Source organism: Melozone crissalis, unplaced genomic scaffold (assembly GCF_028551555.1).
Source record: "Melozone crissalis strain CALT ecotype California unplaced genomic scaffold, PUWL_Pcris_2 ptg000081l_1, whole genome shotgun sequence".
Classification (NCBI taxonomy): domain Eukaryota; kingdom Metazoa; phylum Chordata; class Aves; order Passeriformes; family Passerellidae; genus Melozone; species Melozone crissalis.
In genome coordinates, this window is record NW_026535858.1 from 14,821,257 (window position 1) to 14,843,914 (window position 22,658).

Genomic DNA, 22,658 nt, shown 5'->3' on the forward strand with positions numbered 1-22,658 from the left:
CAGGTGACTAAAAGGTTCTATGTAGTCCCACAGAGACTGTTTTCTCAGCAAGGTACTTCCTGTGTGAACACTGAATCAAAACATGCTGTAGTTTGAACAGCACATGAACACCTTGCACAGGTGTTCTGCATCCAAGAGCCAGCTTTTTGCTAGACAACCACCCACCCAAAATCTGCTTCAGACCTGTGTTTGGGCCACAGAAGTCCTGCCTTCAGAATGCTGCTGCACAGTTCTGCCAGCACTTTAGGAGGCACTTGTCCTGCTGTACCTGCTCTCTCTGCCCACAGCCTCCCTGACTGGGAGACACAGGAGTGCTGCAAGGCACCTCAGTGTGCAGAGGTGTGGCCTCTGTGGGAGCCAGGGACAACAGGGCATGATGCTGTGCCCAAGCCAATCCCATGGTTAAAAACATTCTTTTTTGGTATTAGGTTATTCTAGAGAATTACAAGACTGCAAGTTGTTTTTAAAGTAGCTAAATCTCTCTAGAAGTTTTGAGGACCAGGTATTTAAGTGTGTGTCTCTGAGCAAAACAGATTTATAAATTCAACTTGTTAAAACTTTGCTCCCAATTTAAGTTAGTCAGCACCACAGAAAATTCCTGAGACTGGGCTGTTGAACTAGAACCAGTGTGCTTAACAGAGAACTGTTAGGTTCTGTTAGTTTAAAAATTCAGAAACTGTTAGTTTTAAAATTCAGAATTGCTTTTGCAATGCTGGGGGAAGAGGAACAAGTAGGAAAGACAAAACAGATATGTAAGAAACATGAACCTCCTCTGTTTTCACTGAAAACAAAGAAAACAGCATTTTGCTGGAAAATAATGGATTTCATTTTTGCATATTTTTGCCTATTCTATTAAGGACATGTTTAAGCACAGTCTGTATCCTCTGCAGAGCTCAGGATTGAGTCTTTGAAACTGGGACACTGGGGATGCCACCATCCCCTCCTGCTCCAGGCAAACCAGGAGTTTTGCTATCTGACTGCACTGTAAAGTAGGTTGACCTTGGTTAAGTGGGTCCAGAAAATCTTATCTGTTTTACCAGAGTAACTGTCTTTGTGTGTCCTCTATCTGCAGCCTGCAATTTCCTGAGTTACCCCTTGGTTCTTTGTTATGTTAAATAATTGAATTAACATTGGCTACTTTCCAGAATTTAGGGCTCACTGCTGTACCTGGTGAATGTGTAACATTGCCTCTCTCTCCCTGGTTCTCCTGAATTGCTGAATATAAGAAGCAAAACTAATCAGTCCTTCCTCACCACTGGAACAGAACCTGAGCCTTGCCCTGGTTTCCAGTGAAAGTTTGTCCTCTGTTCCCCACAGCTGTGCTGGGGAAGCTGTTAAATTGTCCTCAGCAGGGACAGGATTTCAGGGAGCCTGAGCTGGCTGAACAGTGTCTGGCTTGTGCCTAAAGGGTGCAAAAATGGGTTGGAGAATAGGATTGTATTTGGCCCTAAGACCCTGGATGGGGCTGCTTGGTCAAACCATGCCTCTGCTGGCAGTGGACAAGTCCTAAACTCACAACAGAATCAAGGTGAGCAGGAGCCCTGGCATGGCTCTGGTTCAGCTTCCTGCTCAAATCAAGAGTAATGTCAAACTTCCTCAGCACTCAGTCCAGCTCTGGTCTGGACAGTTCCCACACTGGAGTCCTCACAGCCTCTCTGGGCCCTCCAGTACCCTGAAGAAGAATATTTTTCCTTACATCCAGTCAGGGTTTCCCTTAGCTGCAGCTTGTACCCAGTGCCTTTCACTGTGCACCTCTGGGAAGATTCTGGACTCCATCTTTTACATCCCCCTTGAGGCAGTTAAAAGCTGGAGAGGATCCCCCCTTTGTGTTTTTGTCTCAGTCCTGAGCAAGTCTCTCCCTGTACACACAGACATGATTCCCTGTGCACATCAGCAGCAAGTGCAAGCCCTCCATGAAGCTCCTTTCCTAAACCACTACCAGGCCTCCAGCTGTGGCAAATCCAAGGTTTGTCTGACATGCCAGCCCCCACAGGGTAGTTCCCTCATCTACCAGGAGATGTTATGGCTCCTCTGCAAGCTCCCCACTGGCCAGGCTCAGTACTCAGTCACAGGGAGCCATTCCCAGGCTCCCATTCAAGCCCAGGTCCCCTGCTTTAGGGACAAGAAAAGGCAAAGATGTGATTGTTTCTTCAGAGCTGAGCACTAAAACTCATTTACACTCCTGCAGTTCTCATCTAGTCAGAATAATATCTCCAGAGCAAAGGCCAGAGAATAATTTGAAGGTGTTAAAGCCACCAGATTCCTCCATCAGGGCAAAAAGATGTATTGTCCCCTTCTGTTTCTATCTCTCCTCCAGCAGTCAAATCTGCTGGAACCAAAGAACTTCTGCAGTTTGTGACTGCCATGCTGCTGGCCACTGGTGGCCAGCAAAGATCCCTGCCCTGGTGCCTTGCACGAGCAGCTGGCACTGCAGCCAACCTGTCAACAGAGCCTGGGCCAGCACCCACTTCCCATGAGATCCCTGAGGGAGAAGGAAGGGAGGGAGGGATGGATGGATGGATGGATGGATGGATGGATGGATGGATGGATGGATGGATGGATGGGGCCCCAGTGAGTTGTGCCCTTGAGGCAGCACAGGAGTGGGGTTCCTGCACAAAGCCATGCACGGTGCAGAGAGGGGAGGCAGCTCCTGCAGCCCAAACTGCAACTGTGTGACTGTGCTCCCCCTGCCAGCACTCCCCCACACGGAATGGCACAGCTGGGGGAGAGAATCAGCTGTGCAGAGGATCACAGATCAAAAAGACTGAGGGATACACCAAACTACACCATGCAAGCAGGCAGGGTTCAGTAAAGCATTCACAGCCTAGCTTGGAGCAGAACTGTTACTGTTTGCCTGGCTTCCTGCCTCATTCTGCTTCTGAAATCATGACATGGGTAACAGTGCAGGAATCCATGTGCACTTTTGCTGCTTCAGTTATTATCATCCACAGTTTTCCTAAATAAATGCTTGGGATCTTCCTGGCGACTGTGTCAATGCTGCTGGCTGAGTTTGCTGGCTGTTTTAAATATCCCACTCAGAGAACAACCCCCAGTCCTCTAAAGAGAACAAAAAATCAGTTATTTACTCTCATCACTCTTGCACTTTGTGTCCAACTAACTCCAATGCAGCTGTCATCCAAATAAGTCAATTCAGCATGATAATTCAATTTAGCTTGTAAATGATGAGAGAAAAAAAAAAAAGCCTTTTTAAACTGTTTTAGAAACCTCACTATAAATGCAGCCTAATAGGATTGTCCAGCACACTAAGAAGCTAGATCTCCATTCAGAATCTTAGAAGAAATCAGCTGAAAATAACTGTGGGCACTGAAGATGCAAAACACTTTAAATATCATTTGATGTGTAGCACACACAATATAATTAGTTATGGCTCTAGCTTTATCCATAATATGAAAATGGCATAATTAACCCCACTCTTCATCCCAAGCCAAGTACATTTAAAACTTACCCCAGGCTAGCTGAAGATCCTTCAGCACTGGTGGTTGCTAGAGCTGGGAATTAGCAGTGAGCAAGAAAGGAGAGAGAGAGAGAGAGAGAGAGAGAGAGAGAGAGAGCAATGGTGGCTTGACGTTTCCCAGGATGGGACTGTCACATGCTAATCACTGATTTGAGATGCAAGCATAACAAAAACCTTCTAATTATATAATCTTCAGGTCACATCCTCATGTGCCCATGCGAAAACCAGGACTGTGCACTTGGAGGAAGGCGTTGCAGAATTTCTGACTTTTTAATTAGCACTGCACAGGGCTGGGGAGGGAGGGAGGGCGAGGAGCCCTGGGAAGTGACGGCAGCGGGGCCATGTGGGGCCATGTGGGGCCATGTGGGGCTGTGCTCTGGCTGCTGTGGCCCTGCTGCTTTGCCAGGCTCAGGACCTCCTGTGGCACCCAAAAAAGACAACCTCCAGTTGGGGACAGGGAAATGGGACCAGGTCCTCCCTGTCTGCTGGCACCCTGGCTTTCCTAAGGATGCCAGGGCCAAGAAGGCGCAGGGGCCAAGGGCAAGGCTGCCAAAGTAGCCATGGCAGGGGAGCAGCAACATGAACCAGCACTTGAGTATTTTCTGTTTCTTCCCAGATGATGAAAAAATTTCTTTTGAGTAAAAATAAATAAGGGCTTGGAGGGAGCAGCAGCCTCCACACCTGCTCAGTTTCTTCCCTAAGGAGGATCAGCCCTTCACTGGAGGGCTCTTTGCTCCAAAGGGAGCATGTGGAGATTGCAAGTAACCCAAGGGCAGGGCTGTCAGGGCAGTGCTTGGGCCAGCCCACCGAGCTACTCTGAAGCATAAGAATAGGGAGACATAAAGGAGGAGGCACAGTAACAAAAGGCAGACTTAATTTCTCCCCGAAAGGCAAAGATCTGCTTCAAAGATACCCTCCAGGCAGAAAATGTGAAATGTGAAACTGCACAGCCTAAATCAGTATAATTGCTGTGCAGCTGAGATAAATGTGGAGCCCTAGCAAAGGAGCTGAAAGGACAGGCTCCTAAATTAACAGAAGCTCTCTGGAAGATGTTGCTACCTATGAAGTCAAGGTCTAGGGACAGAGGACGCAGTATTTCTTTTTTAGGTTTTTTTATTTGGTGGTTTTTTGTTTGGTTGGTTTTTGGGGTTTTTTTGGTTTTTTGTTGTTGTTGGTTTTGTTGTTGCTTAGGTTTAGGTTGTTACTTAGGTTGCTTAGGGGTTTTTTTGTTTGGTTTTTTGTTTGTTTGTTTGTGTTTGTTTTTGAGCTGGCTATTTCAGAAGCAAAACTAAGAAAGTTTTCAGTCTACCTCTAGAAAAGGAGAATGGTGTATGTATGTATGAGAATAGAAGTATTTTCACTTCAAGACAAGAAGGCAGAGGCTATTTCAGAGGCAAAACCTCATGAGACCATGCAACGCATTTGTAGAGAGCCGCTTCTCCCAGAGCTGACTCTCCATCTCCTGTGGACAGGCTGCTCCCAGAGGTGGGTCCATGGAGCACACAAGCCCTGCTGGAGCAGGCACTTTTGGGTGGCACAGTATGTGAGTCAGCAGCGTTGCTATGAACCATTCTTCCCCGTGTGGGGGTGGTGGGGAAGGAATGGAAGACCCAAACGGACCATCAGACTGGTGGCTGTGGCCACCATCTTCAGAAGGCCCCTGAGGAAACATCCTCATGGCAGGTGTTGTCTCTGGGTTGGGGGCTGTGGTGGTTCTTAAACAGACAAACCAGTGTGTAAATTTTCTTTTTATTTTTGTGGTAGTTTTTTTTTCTTTAAACTCCAACCTGATACAGGTTGCCTGGGAGGGTTGTGGAGTCTCCATCCATAGAGTCAAGACCTGACTGGATGTGCTGCAGGGCAGCTGTCATGGGTGACCCTGTGTGTGCAGGGACCTGCAGCAAGGCCTTCCCCATCTCAGTGGCACAGCTTTGGGGTCTCTTGTCACTTATGTCACCCTCACCCTGAAACTGGTATCACTTTTCTCCCTTTTAGTCCCACACACTGGGTTTTGCAGTGAAGGCTGGAGAAGACCTCCATGATCACTGAGTACAGCCATCAACCCAACACTGCCAGGCCCACCAACAACCCATGACTGTCCCCAGGTGCCACATCCCGGGGTTAACACTTCCAAGGATGGTGCTTCCCTGGGCTGCCTGCCCCAGTGCTTGGCCACCCTTTCTAGGAATACATTTCCTAATATACAATCTAAACCTTCCCTGGCACAACTTGAGGCCCTTTCCTCTCATCCTGTCGCTTGTAACCTGGGAGAAGAGCCTGATCCCCACCTGGCTGCTCCTGTCGGGGAATTGCGGAGAGTGATGAAGACCCCCTGAGCCTCCTTTTCCCCAGGCCGAGCCCCCTCAGCTCCCTCAGGAACTTGTGGGCTGGCGCAGCGAGCACCTAGCAAGATTTTCAAGCATCGTTCTCGTCTTCACTCGAGAATACGAGAGCTACTTTAAAAACCAGCATGCCTGCTGAGGAACAAACAGCGGTGTCACTGTTCCAGCCCCACACACAGAGATATTCAAACGCACGGCAGCCGAAAGCCACACGCAACTCCCAGCGCCGGGCCCTGTGCGAGGGGAGCGGGGCGGGGCGGCAGCAGCGGGGCGGGCCGGGGCGGGCGGAGGCGCCGTGGCCCGGAAGGGAAACACCGCGGATCCGGATCGGGGAGTGCAGGAGGTACCGGGCAGGAAGGTGGGAACGCTGGGGAAAAGGAGTGGTGGAGTGCTGGGGGTGTCACGATTCCGCGGAGAGCGGAGGTGAAGGGGAAGGGGCTGCGCGGGGGCTCGGCTGAGGGGAGGTGGGCAGGGGATGGGGTCCGGGAAAGCGGGGCTGGGAGAGGATGGAGGTCCCCAGACAGCCGGGATGGGGAAAGGTGCCGTGGGGAAGGGCGGGACGAGCCAGCGGAGCTGCTCCGTGCCCGGGGCTCTGTGCTCTGAGCTGAGAGGAAGGAGACGGAACCGTGTGTGAGAGGCCTCGGGGCACCTGCCACGGTCTCCCTTCTCCCTCCCTCGGGACACCTGCCCCGGTCTCCCTTCTCCCTCCCTCGGGGCGCCTGCCACGGTCTCGCTTCTCCCTCCCTCGGGGCACCTGCCACGGTTTCCCTTCTCCCTCCCTCGGGACACCTGCCATGGTCTCCCTTCTCCGTCCCTCACTTCTGCCGAACTGCCCCGGGCAGGGTCAGCTTGGCTCTGAGCTCCTGTGCCGCCCCAGTGGAGCTAGGGTGGGGAGAGCAGCCACAAAAGGGGAACTTGCTTCTTTCCCAAGCCCTCCTTTGGGCTGTTACTTGTGTGCGGCCACATCAGGTCTTGTCCTGGCTGTGGAGGTGCCAGTGCAACGATCCAGGGAATAAATTCTTGCCGGGCTGCCCACAGCTGCTCACTGTCCCCTGCAATAGCTTCCCATTAGCAGGAGGTGCCGCAGGAGGATGTGTTAATGCTGGGCAGTGCTGATGGGCTGTCAGTGCTGGGAAAGACACTGCTGAGAGAAGGGGAAGACAAGTCCAGTCCCTCCCCTGGCCAGGCTCTGCAGCATGTGCAGCTCCCTGCAGAAGGGAGCCCAGTGTGAGATACTGTGAAAAAACCCATTGTATCTTGGGCTTTAGCTCCCCTCCCACCTTTTAGTCTCAGCCCTGCACACACTGCTGAGTTCAAAAGTGATGGGGCAGAGGCTTCTGTGAAATCTCCCTTGAAGTTTTGTCCTGTGGGCTTCCATGTCCAAGAGGGTTCCATCAGAGTGATAGGAACATGCTTTTGACAGAGAGTTTTGTCAAACTTGCAGCTTATGGCTGAGGAACATTACTTTTATTTTCTAAAGCCACAGAACTCACTAAACAATGTTCCAGAAGAATACTTTTTGCTCCAGGTGCATACAGACACACCAACATGCAGACGATCAACATTGGTTTGAGAGGGTGCCTTGTCACATCGAAAAACAAATAATGTGTGCTCAGACATCCACATGGTGATGGGCTTAATCACCTTCACAACTAAGGACTGTTTTTTCCTCTTCTTCCCCAAGGAAACATGAGTTGGTTAGCGAGGAAAAAAGGGAAGCCCAACAGAGGAGGAGGACGAGGCAAAGGAGGCGGTGGAAAACGAGGAGGGGGCAGTGGCCATTCAAACAAGCCTCAGCTTGGTGGAAGTAGGAAATGTTCAACCAAAATGTGGGACGATGGAGATGATTTTTGTCTCTTTGAGGAACCAAGGCTAGAATCCAGGTATTTCTGTTGGTTTGGGGGGAATTGGCATAGAGGTGTTTGGGATACTTTGGACCATTTGAGATACTTTTTGTATGTTGACATACATAGACATTTGGGGCTGGTTTTTGGATGTGTTTGAATATAAAAAAGAGTGAAAGAGTGATGAAAGTGTTTCAGTATGAAGCAGTTTTTACATGTCTGTTTTGAATAATGTTTTATAGATTTGATACCTAGCTAAGTGTTTTATTTTTTAAAGACTATAACCTCTGATATTCTTCTTTGGTCATAAAGTAATTTCAGGACACTTTTGGTCAGAACACATTAATAAACGCAGGATATTGTTATTTGTATATTACAAAACAGAAGCTGGGCCACAGAAAATCAGCAATTTAGAATTATTTTAGTATCTTGTGTATGTTCCAACCCATCTAGCTTAGAAATATGTGGTTGTATTGTAATCTAAGAACAGCTTTACCTAGCAAAGTGTTCAGTAAATCATTTTGGATTTGACACAGAATACAATACATGTATGCACATGTGTGTGCAGATAAAGACTTACAAATCATGGTCACATAAGAGTGATTCCAGCTAAATAATCCTTAGGTGATGAATTTATCTTATTTTGATTTTCCTCTTTTGAATTATAAGTTTGGGGCCCAACATCCCAATTCAGTCAAGAACATTTGAGCCAGGCAGGTAACTCATGATTGTGTCCTATTTTAATTTTCAGATCAAGTGCCCCTGCCAGAAGAGGAGGGCAAATGAAGCAGAGACCTGAAGCAAGAATGCCTCTGCAGACCATACACATGACATCAGAGAACCAGAGAAGAGTGAAAGAACTCCTTCAAGAGCTGCAAGGGCAGGAGCTGGCACCTGAACCAGAGTTAGTTTACATGGAGGCACTACTTCCAGCTTCTCTGCATGAGCATGCTTTAGCAGGCATGCTGTTAGAAACAGTATTTTTCCCCTTAACTTTTAATTATATCTCAAATCCTATGGTTTTGACTCTGTCTTGTTCTTCTACAGCATTAACTCTGGGAAAAGGGTAGCCAAATCTACCATTTAAATGAAGGATTTAAAACTGCAGAGGCAGAGTTTTCTGTCTACTCAACATTTTAATTTTGTTCCATTTTAACTTGATAACTCTTTTTATCAGTGTAGCTGGAGAAGATGATGATGAGCCCGATTACCTGGATGATGAACAGTGCTGGTCAACAGAACAGGAAGCTTCTGATGCAATGCCAAGGCTGTCTGCTGAGCCAGCTGAGCACAGAATTGTGGACAGTGAAGTGTCTTCATTTGCTGTGCACAAACTCTCCAGGTGATGCTTTACTGAACAATTTGTATCATCAAGAGGTAGATCCCTGGTCTCAATACTCTGTAAGCCCTCCTCGTGTTCTTCATCCATTTTGCTCAGATGTTAATAGTTATTCAGTACTTTTGCTTGTTTTGGGAGCTTTTTATATGTGACAGCTTTTTCTGAGGAGTTTAATTTCTGTAGTGGAGTGGGGAAATCTACTGTGAAGTGCTGCATTCTGAGGTGTGAGGCAGTGCCATGCATGCTCCCTTGCTGTGGTTATTTTGCTTCACACAAGCCTCTCACTCACTTGTTGCCCTGTTTTCTGTTTTGGTGCAGGTATGGTTTTGACTGTGAGCGCTGCAGGGCGGTGCTGAGATCCTGCAATGGTAATATTGGGGCATCACTGGAGGATTTGCTATTGCAGTGCTTCTCTGAAAGGTATGGAGACAAGATGCAGGTTTCTGCAGCAGCTGCTGAAGCCAGTCAAGAGGAGTGTTTGGAGCAGAGACAAGAAGAAGCTTTTGCCCTCCAGTCAATTTATGGAGAAAAGTTTGTAGAAAGGATTAAAAATCGTGTTTGGACTTTCAGTTTGGAATTGGACTACCTGGCACACAGGTTCAGTAAATCTAAACAAAAAAGTACAAGGGACACAGCAAAACAGACTTCAAAGGAAATATGTAAATTTTACCTCCAAGGAGGCTGCAGGTTTGGTTCAAAATGCAGATTTAGACATGAATTCCCTCCAAACCATCCACTAAACACATCCAAGAACTCTGTAGACGATGCTCATCTCAGACATAATGATGGTCCCATCTATGAACTTGAAGTGAGATTTCCTGATGAGAACAAGTATCCTCTCCAAGCACCTCTTGTGGCTTTTTACTCTACTGATGAGAATCTGCCTCTTGCTTGTCGTCTGCACATTGCTGAATTCCTCTTTGGAAAGGCCTTGGCAGCTGCAGAGTCTCATGAGCCAGTGGTGTACACCATGGTGACTTGTTTGGAAGATGAACACGAGGTCAGTGAGCTGCTGAGCAATACTCACCACAAGTTCAGTGTTCCTCCTGTCCCCCTGCTGGCAGCACCTCCTGTAAAGCCACAGACAGAGAGTGCACCTGCTTCAAATCAACAGGCTGAAGGTACACCAAATCTCCTTTATGGTTTCTGGGCTAAGAACAGTCAGAAAGATTCAAAAGGAAAAAAGAGAGATAAGGCAGAGCCCCCAGTTCAGCCATCTGTTCCAAATCTATTTCTGGAGATTGAAGTCATGTGGTGAGCCAGATCCATGATCTGTCTGTGCCTCAGGAAGTTCCTTCTGTAATCAAGCTGCAGCAGAGAGGTTTTGTGCTGCCCAGAACTGAGTTCTGGGAGCAGAGTTTGTTTTGGCAGAGTGAGAGATGCCCATTGCCACACAGTCCATGGAAGGCACTGAGGGATGTGAACTCAGAATGGACCAGAGAAGTGTGCTGGGAAGGGAACAGGGAGGGTTGTTTGCAAGCTTTGCTGCATCTCATCAATTCAGAAAGCTCTTTTTTAGATTACTTAAAATTACCAGCAGCTCCTCAAAATTAACTTACAAAGGTGGATTTAAAGCTGAGCAAATGTGGAAAGTGGTTATAGAATGTTGTTCAAGTATCATCCCTTTCTGTTTATGCTGGTGCAGACAGGTTGATTTCACAGGGGGAGAGTTGAGTCTGTGTCACTTGTGGCAGGGTGACTTTCCAGCTCTCAGTTCCAAACCTACTTTTATCTAAGGCAAGCTTTTTTCAAGACAGTGTTCAATTGCATTGTGTTGTAGAGCTCTTAAATAGTGGCAAACTGTGGTTTTTCTGCAGTAAGACAAAGTATTCATTTTTTGAACACCTCTGCAGAAAGACAGCTTTGTTCCAGAAACTAAGATCCCAAATAATTTTCTTTAGTTATAAAATATTCCTTATGCTATAAAATACCTCTTTTTTTTTTTTTTTTTAGTAAAGGTAGCCTTAAAACTTTCAAGGGCTGGCTGACAGTCTGAGCAAATCCTGCTTCAGTTGATAGGCAAAGGCACTGAAGTACCTGGTCCAGTTTCAGCTTTGGTTTAAAAGTATTAGTCAGTGACTTAACACGTAATTAATTAAAACTACCCTAATTTATAAGCATTTGGTGCTGCATAGAAGGGGTTGTGTGTTGGAGAAGTGAGCTGAGACACATGGAAAATGTGCAGGAAGGCAAACCATGTAACCATGTGTGGCCACCCAGACCCTGGTGCAGGGGTAGCAACAACTTGGATGGAGCTGGAGAAGCTGTGGGTGATTTGGTGAGGTGAGGGGAGGTTTGCTGAGGGTGTTGAACTAAATGCATGTCAGAAACAGTCCTGCAGACCCTCAGGCCCAGTCTAACAAGGTTCTTTGTTGGAAATGCTGCTGGAACATGTCCCTCTTTCCTTCATTGCCCGTTCCTTAGTAATAACAATATTTAACTGTACACTCTCTGTCTCAAGCCTCAACAGTGTCAGAGCCTCAGGAGGAAGAGGTGGTGGCAGAAGAGGAAGAGGAAGACCCTGAACAAGTTGTTGTGGAGAATGAGAGTTATGTGAACTTGAAGAAGAAGCTTTCCAAAAAGTATGATGTGCAGGCAAAGTCTCTGTATAATGAAAATGTCAAAATCTGCGCGCAGTTTCGGCAGAAAAAGGTACAGTGTGCTGAGCACAGTTTTGTTGCCTACTTTAGAGAAATAAACATTGCAGAGACAAGCTGTTGTTTCAGATGGTTCTGTTCCATCCCAGTGGTGTTCTTACAGCTGTGCTGTCTTTGTCCATCAGTCTTCCAGGCACTTTCAGTCCATGCTGTATGAAAGACAGAAGCTCCCTGCTTGGCAAGAGAGAGAAAACATTCTGGGCTTGCTTGAGAGCCACCAAGTTCTTGTTGTGAGTGGCATGACAGGGTAAGAGTGTGATTGCACATACAGACTTTATGTATCGAAGTATACGAAGAATAACATGAAATATGATCCATGTTCTGGGAAGGATGAGGTGGTGGCTCATCTGTGACCAATGTAACCAGTGACAGCAGTCCTAGGCGAACTGCATGTGAAGGATCACACTAATGAAATAAAGCAAATTTCCAGTGGAATGCAGTCAGTTTATGTGGGTGGAAGGTGTTGCATTTGTGGGGTTTTTAATTAACTCCTGATTTTGTTGTGCAGATGTGGGAAAACCACTCAGATTCCTCAGTTTATCTTGGATGCTTCATTGCAAGGCTCTCCAAGCAGAGTTGCAAACATCATCTGCACTCAGCCTCGCAGGATCTCTGCCATTTCTGTGGCTGAACGTGTAGCCAAGGAAAGAACAGAAAGGATTGGACTCACTGTTGGATATCAGATCCGTCTGGAAAGTGTCAAGGTACATATGCTTTGCTTGCTGGTTTTCATTTACTGCTATTAAAATGTGCTTAGTGCTTCTTTAGTGTACAGAATCTCTGCCCTTAACCTGCCATGCAGTGAGATAAGCAAGTTTGTATCATCTATATTCATAAAATACTGTGAAACATGTTCTGTATTTTATTTCATCTCAAGTTGCACAGCTCACTTTACAGAATGAGAGTGCAGTGCTGTGGCTTGTGGGTTTGCTTTCTGTTGAGTGAGGTGAAGGGGTTTGAGAATGAGTAATCCTGTGTCCTTTGGAAGGCTGCTGGCTGCTTTTCTGCCTGTTGCCATCCCCATGTGTCTCCCAAGTGGAGACTGAGGGTGCAGCTACAGCCAGACAGAAACTGCTGTGTTGGGAGTGAAGTTTTGTCTGTGTTGCAGCTGATTGCCTTTTCCAAGAAGTATGCTAAAAAAGAGACTCACCAAATCTTCCTAGGAAGAGAGATCTGAGTTGTTTATCAGAAAACTGTATCCACAGGAAAAGCAGTTCATATTTTTTGATAGGTATCAATGCCCCTTGGTAATGAGCAGGTGTTGTCAGTGTCAGTCAAGAAATAAAAATCCATCTCCAGCAGGGCTTGCTTGTTCTCTCTCATTCAAACCTGGCCCTGAGCTGAAACCAAATGCTTTACAGCAGAACATACTCTCTGTATGTTCTAACTGCACTGTGTTAATTTGCCCAGAGTGAACTGAATGCTTTGTCTTACCCTTCAAGTCCTCAGCTACCAGGCTTTTGTACTGCACTACTGGTGTGCTGTTGAGAAGGCTGGAAGGAGATCTGACTTTGCAGGGAGTCACTCATGTTATTGTTGATGAAGTTCACGAAAGAACAGAAGAAAGGTAAATAATCTCTTATCCTGTAAGCAAAATGAAGAAACACAGTCAAAGGTGGCTAAGGTGCCAGTAGCTGATCCTGTGGCAGTGGTATGGGATGGTGGAAGGAGTCTGGGTTTAGGTTCTTGTCTTTGGGCAGTAGGAAATTGTGCTGCAGCAGCTTGTGAGAAAGCACATTTCTCAGAAATTGCTGTGCCTCCAAAGTGCCCTCACATTGCAGCAGTGTTGCAAAGAGGTTTTGGATAGGGCTGGAGGGTTAAGTAACTTTTTAACCAAAGCTGTTCCTTACAGTTTCCTTGTTTCAGCTTTTATCAAATACCATAATTCTTCACATGCAGGCTTCATCAGAGCAAGGGACAAATGCTCCCATTTCCTTCCAGTCTATATATTTTACTAGACAGTCTCATCCTATCCTGCTCTAGCCTCCTGCAGTTTTACCTCACCTTTCTGCTGATCACAGGCAAAAGATGATGTCTGTCAGTATCTCTGTAAATTAAGTGGCAAGCATCCTTTTCTTTGTTTTCCTTGTCAAACACTGCAGTGCAGTGGGTTTCTGAGAGGCTTTGTCTCTTACCCATTATTCTGCAGCTCAAGTGGTATTTTAGCCCCTTAGAAGTGCTTGTATCTCTGAAGGATTCCTCTTCCTTCTCATTTACAATCACTTCAAGCCAGTCTTCTAGTCATGCCACAAAAGCTATAAATATAGAGGGAAAAATACAGTGAGCAGGGAAGAGTGGGTAAGTTTGAGTGACTCTTCCAGTGAAAAAGAGGAGCAAAAAGGACTCATTTGTTACTTTGAGTTAGTTTCTTATCTGATGTTCCTGTGTTGACATTAATGTAAGTCATTTGTAAAACTTTTGTTTAAATGGTTTTGCTAAGTAATCCTGACACTCCAGTAAGGGACAACCAGAAAAGAGTCAGATTTGCAGATTGGTTTTCTGGGCCATTCCAACAAGCTCCTGCTTCTGTGATGGTGTTGCTGTGCTCTTGAAAACACCAGGAAGGTGGACAGAAGGGAAGAAAAATAACCTGAAAGTTAATGCTGAAGACACTCAAATGTTCTTTTGCCTGCTTTCTTCAGTGACTTCCTGCTGCTGGTTTTGAAGGATATAATGGTTCAGAGGCCAGACCTGCGCATTATACTGATGAGTGCCACCCTGAATGCTGAGCTTTTCTCTCAGTACTTCCACTCCTGTCCAATCATCAACATACCAGGTGAAAACCATTCATTTTTATTGTCATTCATCATTTTAGAAATTTGTTTTCACTATTTCTTCTTGCAAAGTGTTTCTCAATTCATGATTAGGATGTATGCCAGAAATTTGATGCTGAAGACTTAGAGGGAGAGACTGATGAGATTTAGGAGAGAAAGGACTTGGAAATGTTGACATTTTTGTGCTGTCTGTATACCAGCAGAATTTCCCTCCTCAGAAGACAATCATTATATGGTGTGTGCATGACATGGTTTCCTGGGTTAGTTTCACCACAGCTGAAGACTCTCCTGTGTCCTTGTGAGAAAAGGATCAGTGGGAGGGTCCAGCTGGATGTGTACACATTTAGTCCAATGTACACATTTAGCCCTTTTAAATTGCTGAGTTATCATGTGGAGCTGGTGGGGAATATGGGTGTGTTCCCCCAGGTGTATCTGCCATTCTCTACCTCTGTGAGTGCATTGTGCATGTTACCCTGGAATCCTAGATTGGTTTGGGATGGAAGAGACCTTAGAGATCCTCTAGTTTCACCCTCTGCCTTGGGCAGGGATGTCCTGTCTCTAGACCAGGTTGATAAAACCCCATCCAACCTGGCCTTGAACACTCCATGCTTGGAAGACACCCACTGTTTGTCCTAGTCAGAAATTGTGTTGAAGAGTGCAGTGTAGATGAGAGCTGTGCAGCCAGTGTATGTCATAATATCCTGTATAAAATTACAATAATCTTTGGTATTTTCCCTCTTTTCTCCGTGCTATTGTGCAGATAGATTTAATGTGGAGACAGATTTATTGTGGAGACAGATTTATTGTGCAGATAGATTTATTGTGCAGATAGATTTATTCTCGTGTTTTCTTTCAGGGCGAACGTTTCCTGTGGACCAGTTTTTTCTGGAAGATGTGATTGCGATGACAAGGTGTGAAATTCACACATTCTCAGATGTGTTTGGGTGGTGAGGTTGAGGTTACACTTTTGACCTTGAGACTGCAGTAGTTCTGGGCATTTATTTTAAATGTAAATCCTCTCAGATCTCCCTCATCACCTGCACTCTTGAGGCTCTACTAAAGCACCTTGACCTTCATATTATCTATGATTTGTACAAAGTTCTTATCAGACTTAAAAATATTTTAGATACCCTATCTGTGTAGTTAATTATTAGAAGGAGACTGTTAGGCTTCTTTCCACACTACCAAATGTTCTTTTGCTGCCCAGGTATGTTTTAGAGGACAGCAGTCCCTACAGGAGGAAGGTAAAGCAAGAACAGAATGGGAGGCACAAAAGAACTGCATTTGAAGAGGTAGAGGAGGACCTGAGGCGTGCTGGCCTTCTGGAAAGCACTGACACCGTGGTCAGAGATTCAGACCCAGACCAGAAATTAACTCTGAAGCAGCTCCTTACACGATATAAAGGTGAACTCCTTCTTAAATTTAATAAATTGGCACACAGACAACGTGGGATATTATCACTGTAGGCTGAATGCTTATCTACAATTCAGAGTTTTGCACTTGTGAAGTTCTAGATGAGAAGCTTTCTGCTAGTTTAAAAAAAATAAAAGAGAGCCCATTGTTCTCTTCAACTACAAGCAAAGATCTTGGCTGAAACTAGCTCCTAGCATCTGAAAATGAACAATTTTCAGCTACTGTCTCTTTCCATCCCTTTTCAGATGCTTTGTTAGTCCCACTTTGCTCTCTGTATCTGTTCTTGCTGCAGCAGCTTTGCTTGAGGCACAGCATGGATCTGCCCTCTTCAGTTCTTTAAACAAAGCTGTAACTGCTCCCATGCATCCACAGATGTTTTTTCCAAGACATGGATTTACTGCATCTTTTATTTCTTTTTTCCCAGGGGTTAGCAAGGCAGTGTTGAAAACAATGTCTGTCATGGACTTGGACAAAGTTAATCTAGAATTAATTGAAGCCTTGCTGGAATGGATAGTTGCTGGCAGACATTCATACCCCCCAGGTAATTTTATTGTCCTTGGGAGATAAATGAAAGAAGATTCTTGGAAGTTTCTTGGAAAGCCCAAAGCTAATGATTTTCATGCAGAGGTTCTGTAGCTACTGACTATTTTTGAAAAAAAAAAAATTCCTAGTTGAGTTTCAAAGCTTGTGATATACATGGGAGGGGAAAGGTGAGAAAATTATCTACCTTGAGAAGTCTTTTGTGAAGGACTGTTACAGCCTGTGTGCTTTTTTAGTACAGTAATTGCACATTAATAAAATATTGTGCTGTCCTTTTTGTTGAGTGATTTTTAATTTTTTTTATCTTTATACATAGGTGCTGTGTTGGTATTTTTGCCTGGCCTAGCAGAAATCAAGATGCTTTATGAGCAGCTTCAGACTAATGCTCTTTTTAATAACAGGCACAGCAAGAGGTAAGGCAGAAAAGCTCCAAAACTGTCAGTCTGTACCCATAAATAAAGAGTCATTTCCTGCACAAAGCCTGCAGGGATAAATTAGCTTGATTAAATGTGTGAGCTGACTCCAGTCAGGGTAACTCCTTTTCTATCTTGTTGGCTCCCTTCTTTTGTTTTTCTCCTCAGCTCAGGAGGGTCACTTGTTGAAGTTCTCAGAGACCCTAGTGAGGAGTGGTTTCCATTTTGTGCTCTGCATGATCCAGGCTGCTGAAATCTCAGAATGTTTGCTGAGTTATTTTAGTTGTGGTTATGTTTGGCCTTGGATGGTTACAAGAAGTAACACTCACAGTATCCAGTGAGGCAAAAGTGTGTGCAGGCAGATTGTTCCCAAGAGGGAAGAGGCTGGAGATGCCCTGAGCATCTTGTCCTGTTGTCCTTGCAGGTGTGTGGTTTATCCACTTCATTCCTCACTGTCCAGTGAAGAACAGCAGTCTGTGTTCCTCAGGCCTCCTGCAGGAGTTACCAAAATCATCATTTCCACCAACATTGCAGAGACATCTGTCACCATCGATGACGTGGTCTATGTGATTGACTCTGGAAAAATGAAAGAGAAAAGGTGCTGGCGTTCATTCCTTGGGGTTTGGTAAACTGTGTCAAGCCTTGAGTTTTCCAAAGAGCTGGGAAAAACTGGAAGGAAACTTGGGCTGTAGAAAGCTGCTATGAGTTGTAGAAAGCCAGTCTAACTCAGCTCCAAGTGCAGGGGTGGGAATTGTATCCATACAGAAGTTGGCAGCATCTGCCTGCTCAGCCTCCAGCCTGTTCTCTGTGCACTCTTTACAAAGGTGGGTGACAGGACAAGGGGTGAAATGGCTTCAGACTGAAAGAGGGCAGGTTTAGATTGAGTGTTAGGAAGATGTTAGGAAGAAATTCCTCACTGTGGGGAGGCACTGGCACAGGTTTTCCAGAGAAGCTGTGGCTGCCCCATCCCTGGAAGGTTCAAGGCCAGGCTGGAGAGGGCTCTGAGCAACCTGGTCTAGTGGAAACTGTCCCTGCATGTGGCAGAGGAAGTTGAAATTGGATGATCTTTAAGGTCCCTGCCAAGCCAAGCCATTCTGTGGCTGTGTGGATACAAGCCTGTCTCTTGCTCTCCTGTAGATACGACCCAAGCAAAGGAATGGAAAGTCTGGAGGACACCTTTGTGTCCAAGGCCAATGCTCTGCAGAGGAAAGGGCGGGCAGGACGTGTGGCCTCGGGCGTCTGCTTCCACCTCTTCAGCAGCCACCACTACAACCACCAGCTTGTAAAGCAGCAGCTGCCAGAAATACAGAGAGTGCCCCTGGAGCAGCTCTGTCTGAGGTGAGCTCTTGTGTTTCCTGAAGAAGCCAGCATGCAGAATGTCCTTCCTTTGCTGCAGGGAGCACCTGCCTCAACCACAGCAAGCACCCTCATCATGCAAACGTTAAAGGAAGAGGCCTTCCTGTCCCTGCTGCACACTGCACACCTCTTTGTACTGAAGGGAACCAGAGCAGCACCAATTACAGTTTTGCAGTAAAAACTTTCTTTCAAACCTCAGTGTAGTAAATAGAAATCTGTTCTTACAGACTCACTACTCCACATTGCTCCCTGATTCAGCTTTGTGTTACAAGTCCTCTTCTAGGGAGTATGTGCTTCAATGCATGTTTTCTATTTGCTTTTTTCAAGCTGTTTTTACAAAAGCTTGGGTTTTTTATCCATAAACTACTCCATAAAGTAGTTTATGGAACTAAGCTGCTTTTTTTCTTTCTTCCTTTTGTCTTTTTAACTTTCCCTCCTCTCCTCTTAAGAATTAAGATCCTGGAGATGTTTTCTGAGCAGAGTCTTCACTCTGTCCTGTCACGGCTGATCGAGCCCCCAAGGACTGAGTCCTTGCAGGCATCAAAGGTGCGGCTGCGGGACCTGGGAGCGTTAACTCCGGAGGAGAAGCTCACTCCTCTGGGATACCACCTGGCCTCGCTGCCTGTGGATGTCAGGATTGGCAAGCTCATGCTGTTTGGCACCATCTTCCGCTGCCTGGATCCTGCACTGACCATAGCAGCCAGCCTGGCCTTTAAGTCACCTTTTGTAAGTATTCTTAACCTAAGAGTGTTTTTGTGTGGCAGCAAAATGCTATTGGGACTTGCAGCACGCTACACTTGATATTTTAATTCTTCTTTTAAGCCTAAAGTGTTTATGTGTTAGTGCAGTGCTTGTTAAAACAGTCCAGTTATAAGCAGAAGTTCAAAACCATGTGGTAGCAGCAAGAGTGGTATTTATATACAGTAGAAAAAGTGAATATTATTTTTGATATTCTTTTAGCTAAGAAGTGCACACATTTTGTCTGAATTTGGTGTGAAAACTACTGGTAATATAAATTGTGAAATAGTGACAATGGATGGAGCTGGCACATCTGAGCTGTGAATGCAGAGCTCAGTTTGGATCTCTGTGTCTTCAATGTCACTTTGGCTTTTTGAATCAGGTGCTCTTTTGAATGCCTCGTATTTTCTGTTATCCACAGGGAAAATTTGCATTCTGACCTGTGAGGTGCTGTGAAAATGCCAAAGAGAATGTGCCATGTAGCTCTAGAATGGCTCATCCAAGTGGTGAGGGGAAGAACACACTAACCTGTTACTGCCTGTCTAGGTGTCACCGTGGGATAAAAGGGAAGAAGCAAACAAAAAGAAGCTGGAGTTTGCAGTAGGAAACAGTGACTACCTGGCTCTTCTCCAGGCCTATAAGGTGAGTTAAAACTCAGTAGCCTCTCTTGGGGTTTTGTGATGTGTCTGATATCCAAGCAGAAATATTTTATTAAAGGCTTCCTCCCATCCTCTCAATCAGGGATGGCGTTTAAGTATCAAAGAGGGCTCTCAAGCAAGCTACAACTACTGCAGGGAGAACTTTCTGTCAGGAAGAGTTCTTCAGGTAGGTCAGTGTTTGTGGCCTGGCACAGGGACTGGCAGAATCCCAGTGACAGAAATGGGCCACTGGGGAAGCCTCTCCCTGCTGGGTGTGGCAGCCATCACAGAGCTCTGTGTGTTGCAGGAAATTGCCAGTCTGAAGAGGCAGTTTGCAGAGCTGCTTTCTGACATTGGCTTTGTGAAGGAGGGATTGAGAGCCAGGGACATTGAGAAGAGGTGGTCCCAAGGAGGTGATGGCGTGTTGGATGCCACAGGAGAGGAGGTAACTCACAGCATTTCATCCATGCAGTTTTCATGTGGGCTGCCTTCAGAAGGACTGGGGCCAGACATGTCCTGGGGGCGTTCCATGATGATCAGGGTGATCAGGGTTTGGTATTGTAGGATTCCTGTGCTTTGGGACAGATTGTGCTTGCTTTCTCTAGGGTGCAAGCCACTTTGTAGCCACATGTCAGAGAACAATTCAGCTGGGCACCAGGACAGTGGTGGCCAATTTGTTCCATTGATAGTGGGTGAAACACAGCCCAGGTTCAACCTGAGGCTGCAGGAGCAGTGACTCATCCTACTCTATAAAGCACAGGAGTGCAGCAGTAAAAGCAAAGCAGTTTCAGGAATTCAGTCATTCCTGGAGCAGGGTTTTACCTTTACAGACTGAACTGCAGGATCCCTAATGATCCCCTATTGATTTCACAGGCAAATTCCAATGCAGAGAACATCAAGCTGATCTCAGCTATGCTGTGTGCTGCACTGTATCCCAATGTTGTCCAGGTAAAAGAATGCTTTTTCATTTTCCCTTCTTTGGTCTAGCATATCCACACACCCTGCTTTCATTTGGGCTCAGTGTGGCAGCCTTGAGCCTGGCTTAGGTTGCCAAAATTTGCTGCTTATGGTGTCAGAGCTCCAGTTTGTAGTGCCTGACTGTTGCTGTTCCTACAGGCTGATTTCAGTGTCACACAGAAGCCAGCAAGAAATGTGAATTTACTTAAAATTACACCTTTTTAGAAGGCTGAGGTTACAAAGGAAGTCAGGGTTGGACAGCACGTGTCTCCAGTGACTTGACATGTTGCTACTATAGAATTTCTGATTTTGAAAAATGTAAAACTGGAAGTTAAAAGGCTTTCCGGTGCAGCAGATTTTTATAACCTTTTTTCTTACCATACAGGTGAAAAAGCCAGAGGGTAAATACCAGAAGACCAGTACAGGAGCTGTCAAAATGCAACCAAAAGCAGAAGAGCTGAAGTTTGTGACTAAAAATGATGGTTATGTTCATATTCATCCTTCGTCTGTGAATTATCAGGTCAGGATGCTTTTTTCTGCAAAGCATGCTCTCTTTTTATCAATCACTTTTGCTTGAGTGTTTAAAATTACGGTGAGGATCCCTCTTGATGTTTAAAATAAAAAATCTTAATGATTGAACAGTCCTGTGTTAGGACTGTAAATAATGGTGCATCCCTGAGTTAGGAGTGTGCTCCTGGGCACAGAGTTAAACTGCAGCCAACAGTTGTTGGCAGCTCTTTTGGGTCTCCAGGAGGGTCTGTCAGTGCTGCAGAAGAGGCAGAGCTGGCCCGTGTGGCAGAGGCAGGAAGAGCAGTGTCACTCTGACCGGGCTGCTGTGTCCCTGTCCCAGACCAGGCACTTTGAGAGCCCGTACCTGGTGTACCACGAGAAGATCAAGACGAGCCGCGTGTTCATCCGGGATTGCAGCATGGTGTCCGTGTACCCGCTGGTGCTGCTGGGCGGCGGCCAGGTGCACATGCAGCTGCTCAAGGGCGACTTTGTCATCTCCCTGGACGACGGCTGGATCCGCTTCGTGGCTGCCTCTCACCAGGTGAGGAGGAGGGGCTGTGCTGGGAGAGCTGCAGGGCTGGGCTGCAGCTGAGCCTTACCCCTGTCTCTGCCTTACCGTGTGCCAGGTGGCTGAGCTGGTGAAGGAGCTGCGCTGCGAGCTGGACCAGCTGCTGCAGGATAAAATCAAGAATCCCAGCATGGATTTGTGCATGTGCCCCCGAGGCTCCCGGATCATCGGGATGATTGTCAAGCTTGTGACCACGCAGTGACATCAGAACAGTTTGCTGTAAGGATCACCCATGGCTGCTGCCTGAGAACAGACCAAGTAACATCGGTGTCCTGACGTATTATTGGTCCAAACTGTGGCACTGACCTCTGGAAAAACAAGTTGGCAACTGTACTGTTGAGTTTTGGGTTTTTGTTTGTTGGCTTGTTGAAATTAAGGTGGCTTACACTATATTCTGGGAAAAAGGCAGCTCTTCCAGAAGGAATAGAAACCTGAGTGTTTTTTATGGGACTGTGCCCTAGTAGTAGAGCAGTGTTTTCTGGTCACACAAACACCTGCTAGCCAGCTGTTTCTTGTAATAGTCACAGCTGGAGGCAGCATGTGGCATAGGGAGCTGCTCCCAAATTGGTTTAAACTCACTTCTGGCATTTAGACTTAACTGAGGCAGTTTTGGCTGACCAGGAATCCTGTTTACAGTTCAACCCAAAGGCCTTGTACAAGTGAGCACCTTTAGATTTGCATTGAGATCTGCAATTCAGACAATGTCTGTGGTAAGGAGATGTACTGGATCAGTCAGTGTGGCTTTGGATCAGTGCAGGTTGCTCTGGTGACAAGATTAAACTCCAAGACAGTGTGGACATTTTCCCTGAAAAGAGGCTGTTCCAGCCCTTCCTGCACTGGGAATAAGTAAAACAGCTGAGATGGGACTGCTGTAGTGCATTAATATGAATTCTTGGCAGATGCCATTGTTAATTGCTGACATGTTCTGGGATGGGGTATCCTCCTGCCACCCTGCACAGCTGGAATGAAGTCCCACTTTTGGAAGCTTTTAACCAAACTCCTGCTCTGAGGAGTGGGCTGCTGTAGCAATAATGAATTATTTCCTCCCTTTGGCCTTGCTTTTAATTGCAGTGCTGAGCATTGCTGCAGCCAAG

At 46.1% G+C, this 22,658-nt stretch overlaps 2 protein-coding genes across 3 annotated transcripts in view; one reads left to right on the top strand and one right to left on the bottom strand.

Annotated features, from left to right (window-relative positions):
• The window catches only part of GEMIN6 (gem nuclear organelle associated protein 6), a 146,991-nt gene that overhangs the window by 111,667 nt on the left and 12,666 nt on the right, over window positions 1-22,658 (bottom strand). The window lies entirely within an intron of this gene.
• On the top strand, window positions 6,140-22,136 carry DHX57 (DExH-box helicase 57). 2 transcript variants are annotated; one of them, XM_054290217.1, is made up of 24 exons: window positions 6,140-6,175; window positions 7,502-7,700; window positions 8,413-8,565; window positions 8,839-9,003; window positions 9,319-10,121; window positions 11,462-11,652; window positions 11,783-11,904; window positions 12,166-12,361; window positions 13,100-13,224; window positions 14,300-14,433; window positions 15,288-15,342; window positions 15,639-15,835; window positions 16,269-16,385; window positions 16,701-16,797; window positions 17,222-17,395; window positions 17,935-18,135; window positions 18,603-18,879; window positions 19,438-19,533; window positions 19,633-19,716; window positions 19,837-19,974; window positions 20,403-20,477; window positions 20,872-21,006; window positions 21,337-21,537; window positions 21,623-22,136. In XM_054290217.1, exons 2-24 carry the CDS (start codon window positions 7,507-7,509, stop codon window positions 21,764-21,766), a joined length of 4,074 nt encoding a protein of 1,357 aa, XP_054146192.1. In that variant the 5' UTR covers window positions 6,140-6,175; window positions 7,502-7,506; the 3' UTR covers window positions 21,767-22,136. The 2 variants fall into 2 exon arrangements, with proteins under 2 accessions (XP_054146192.1, XP_054146193.1); XM_054290218.1 differs by lacking the exons at window positions 6,140-6,175; window positions 7,502-7,700 and having other exon boundaries at window positions 8,477-8,565; window positions 8,844-9,003.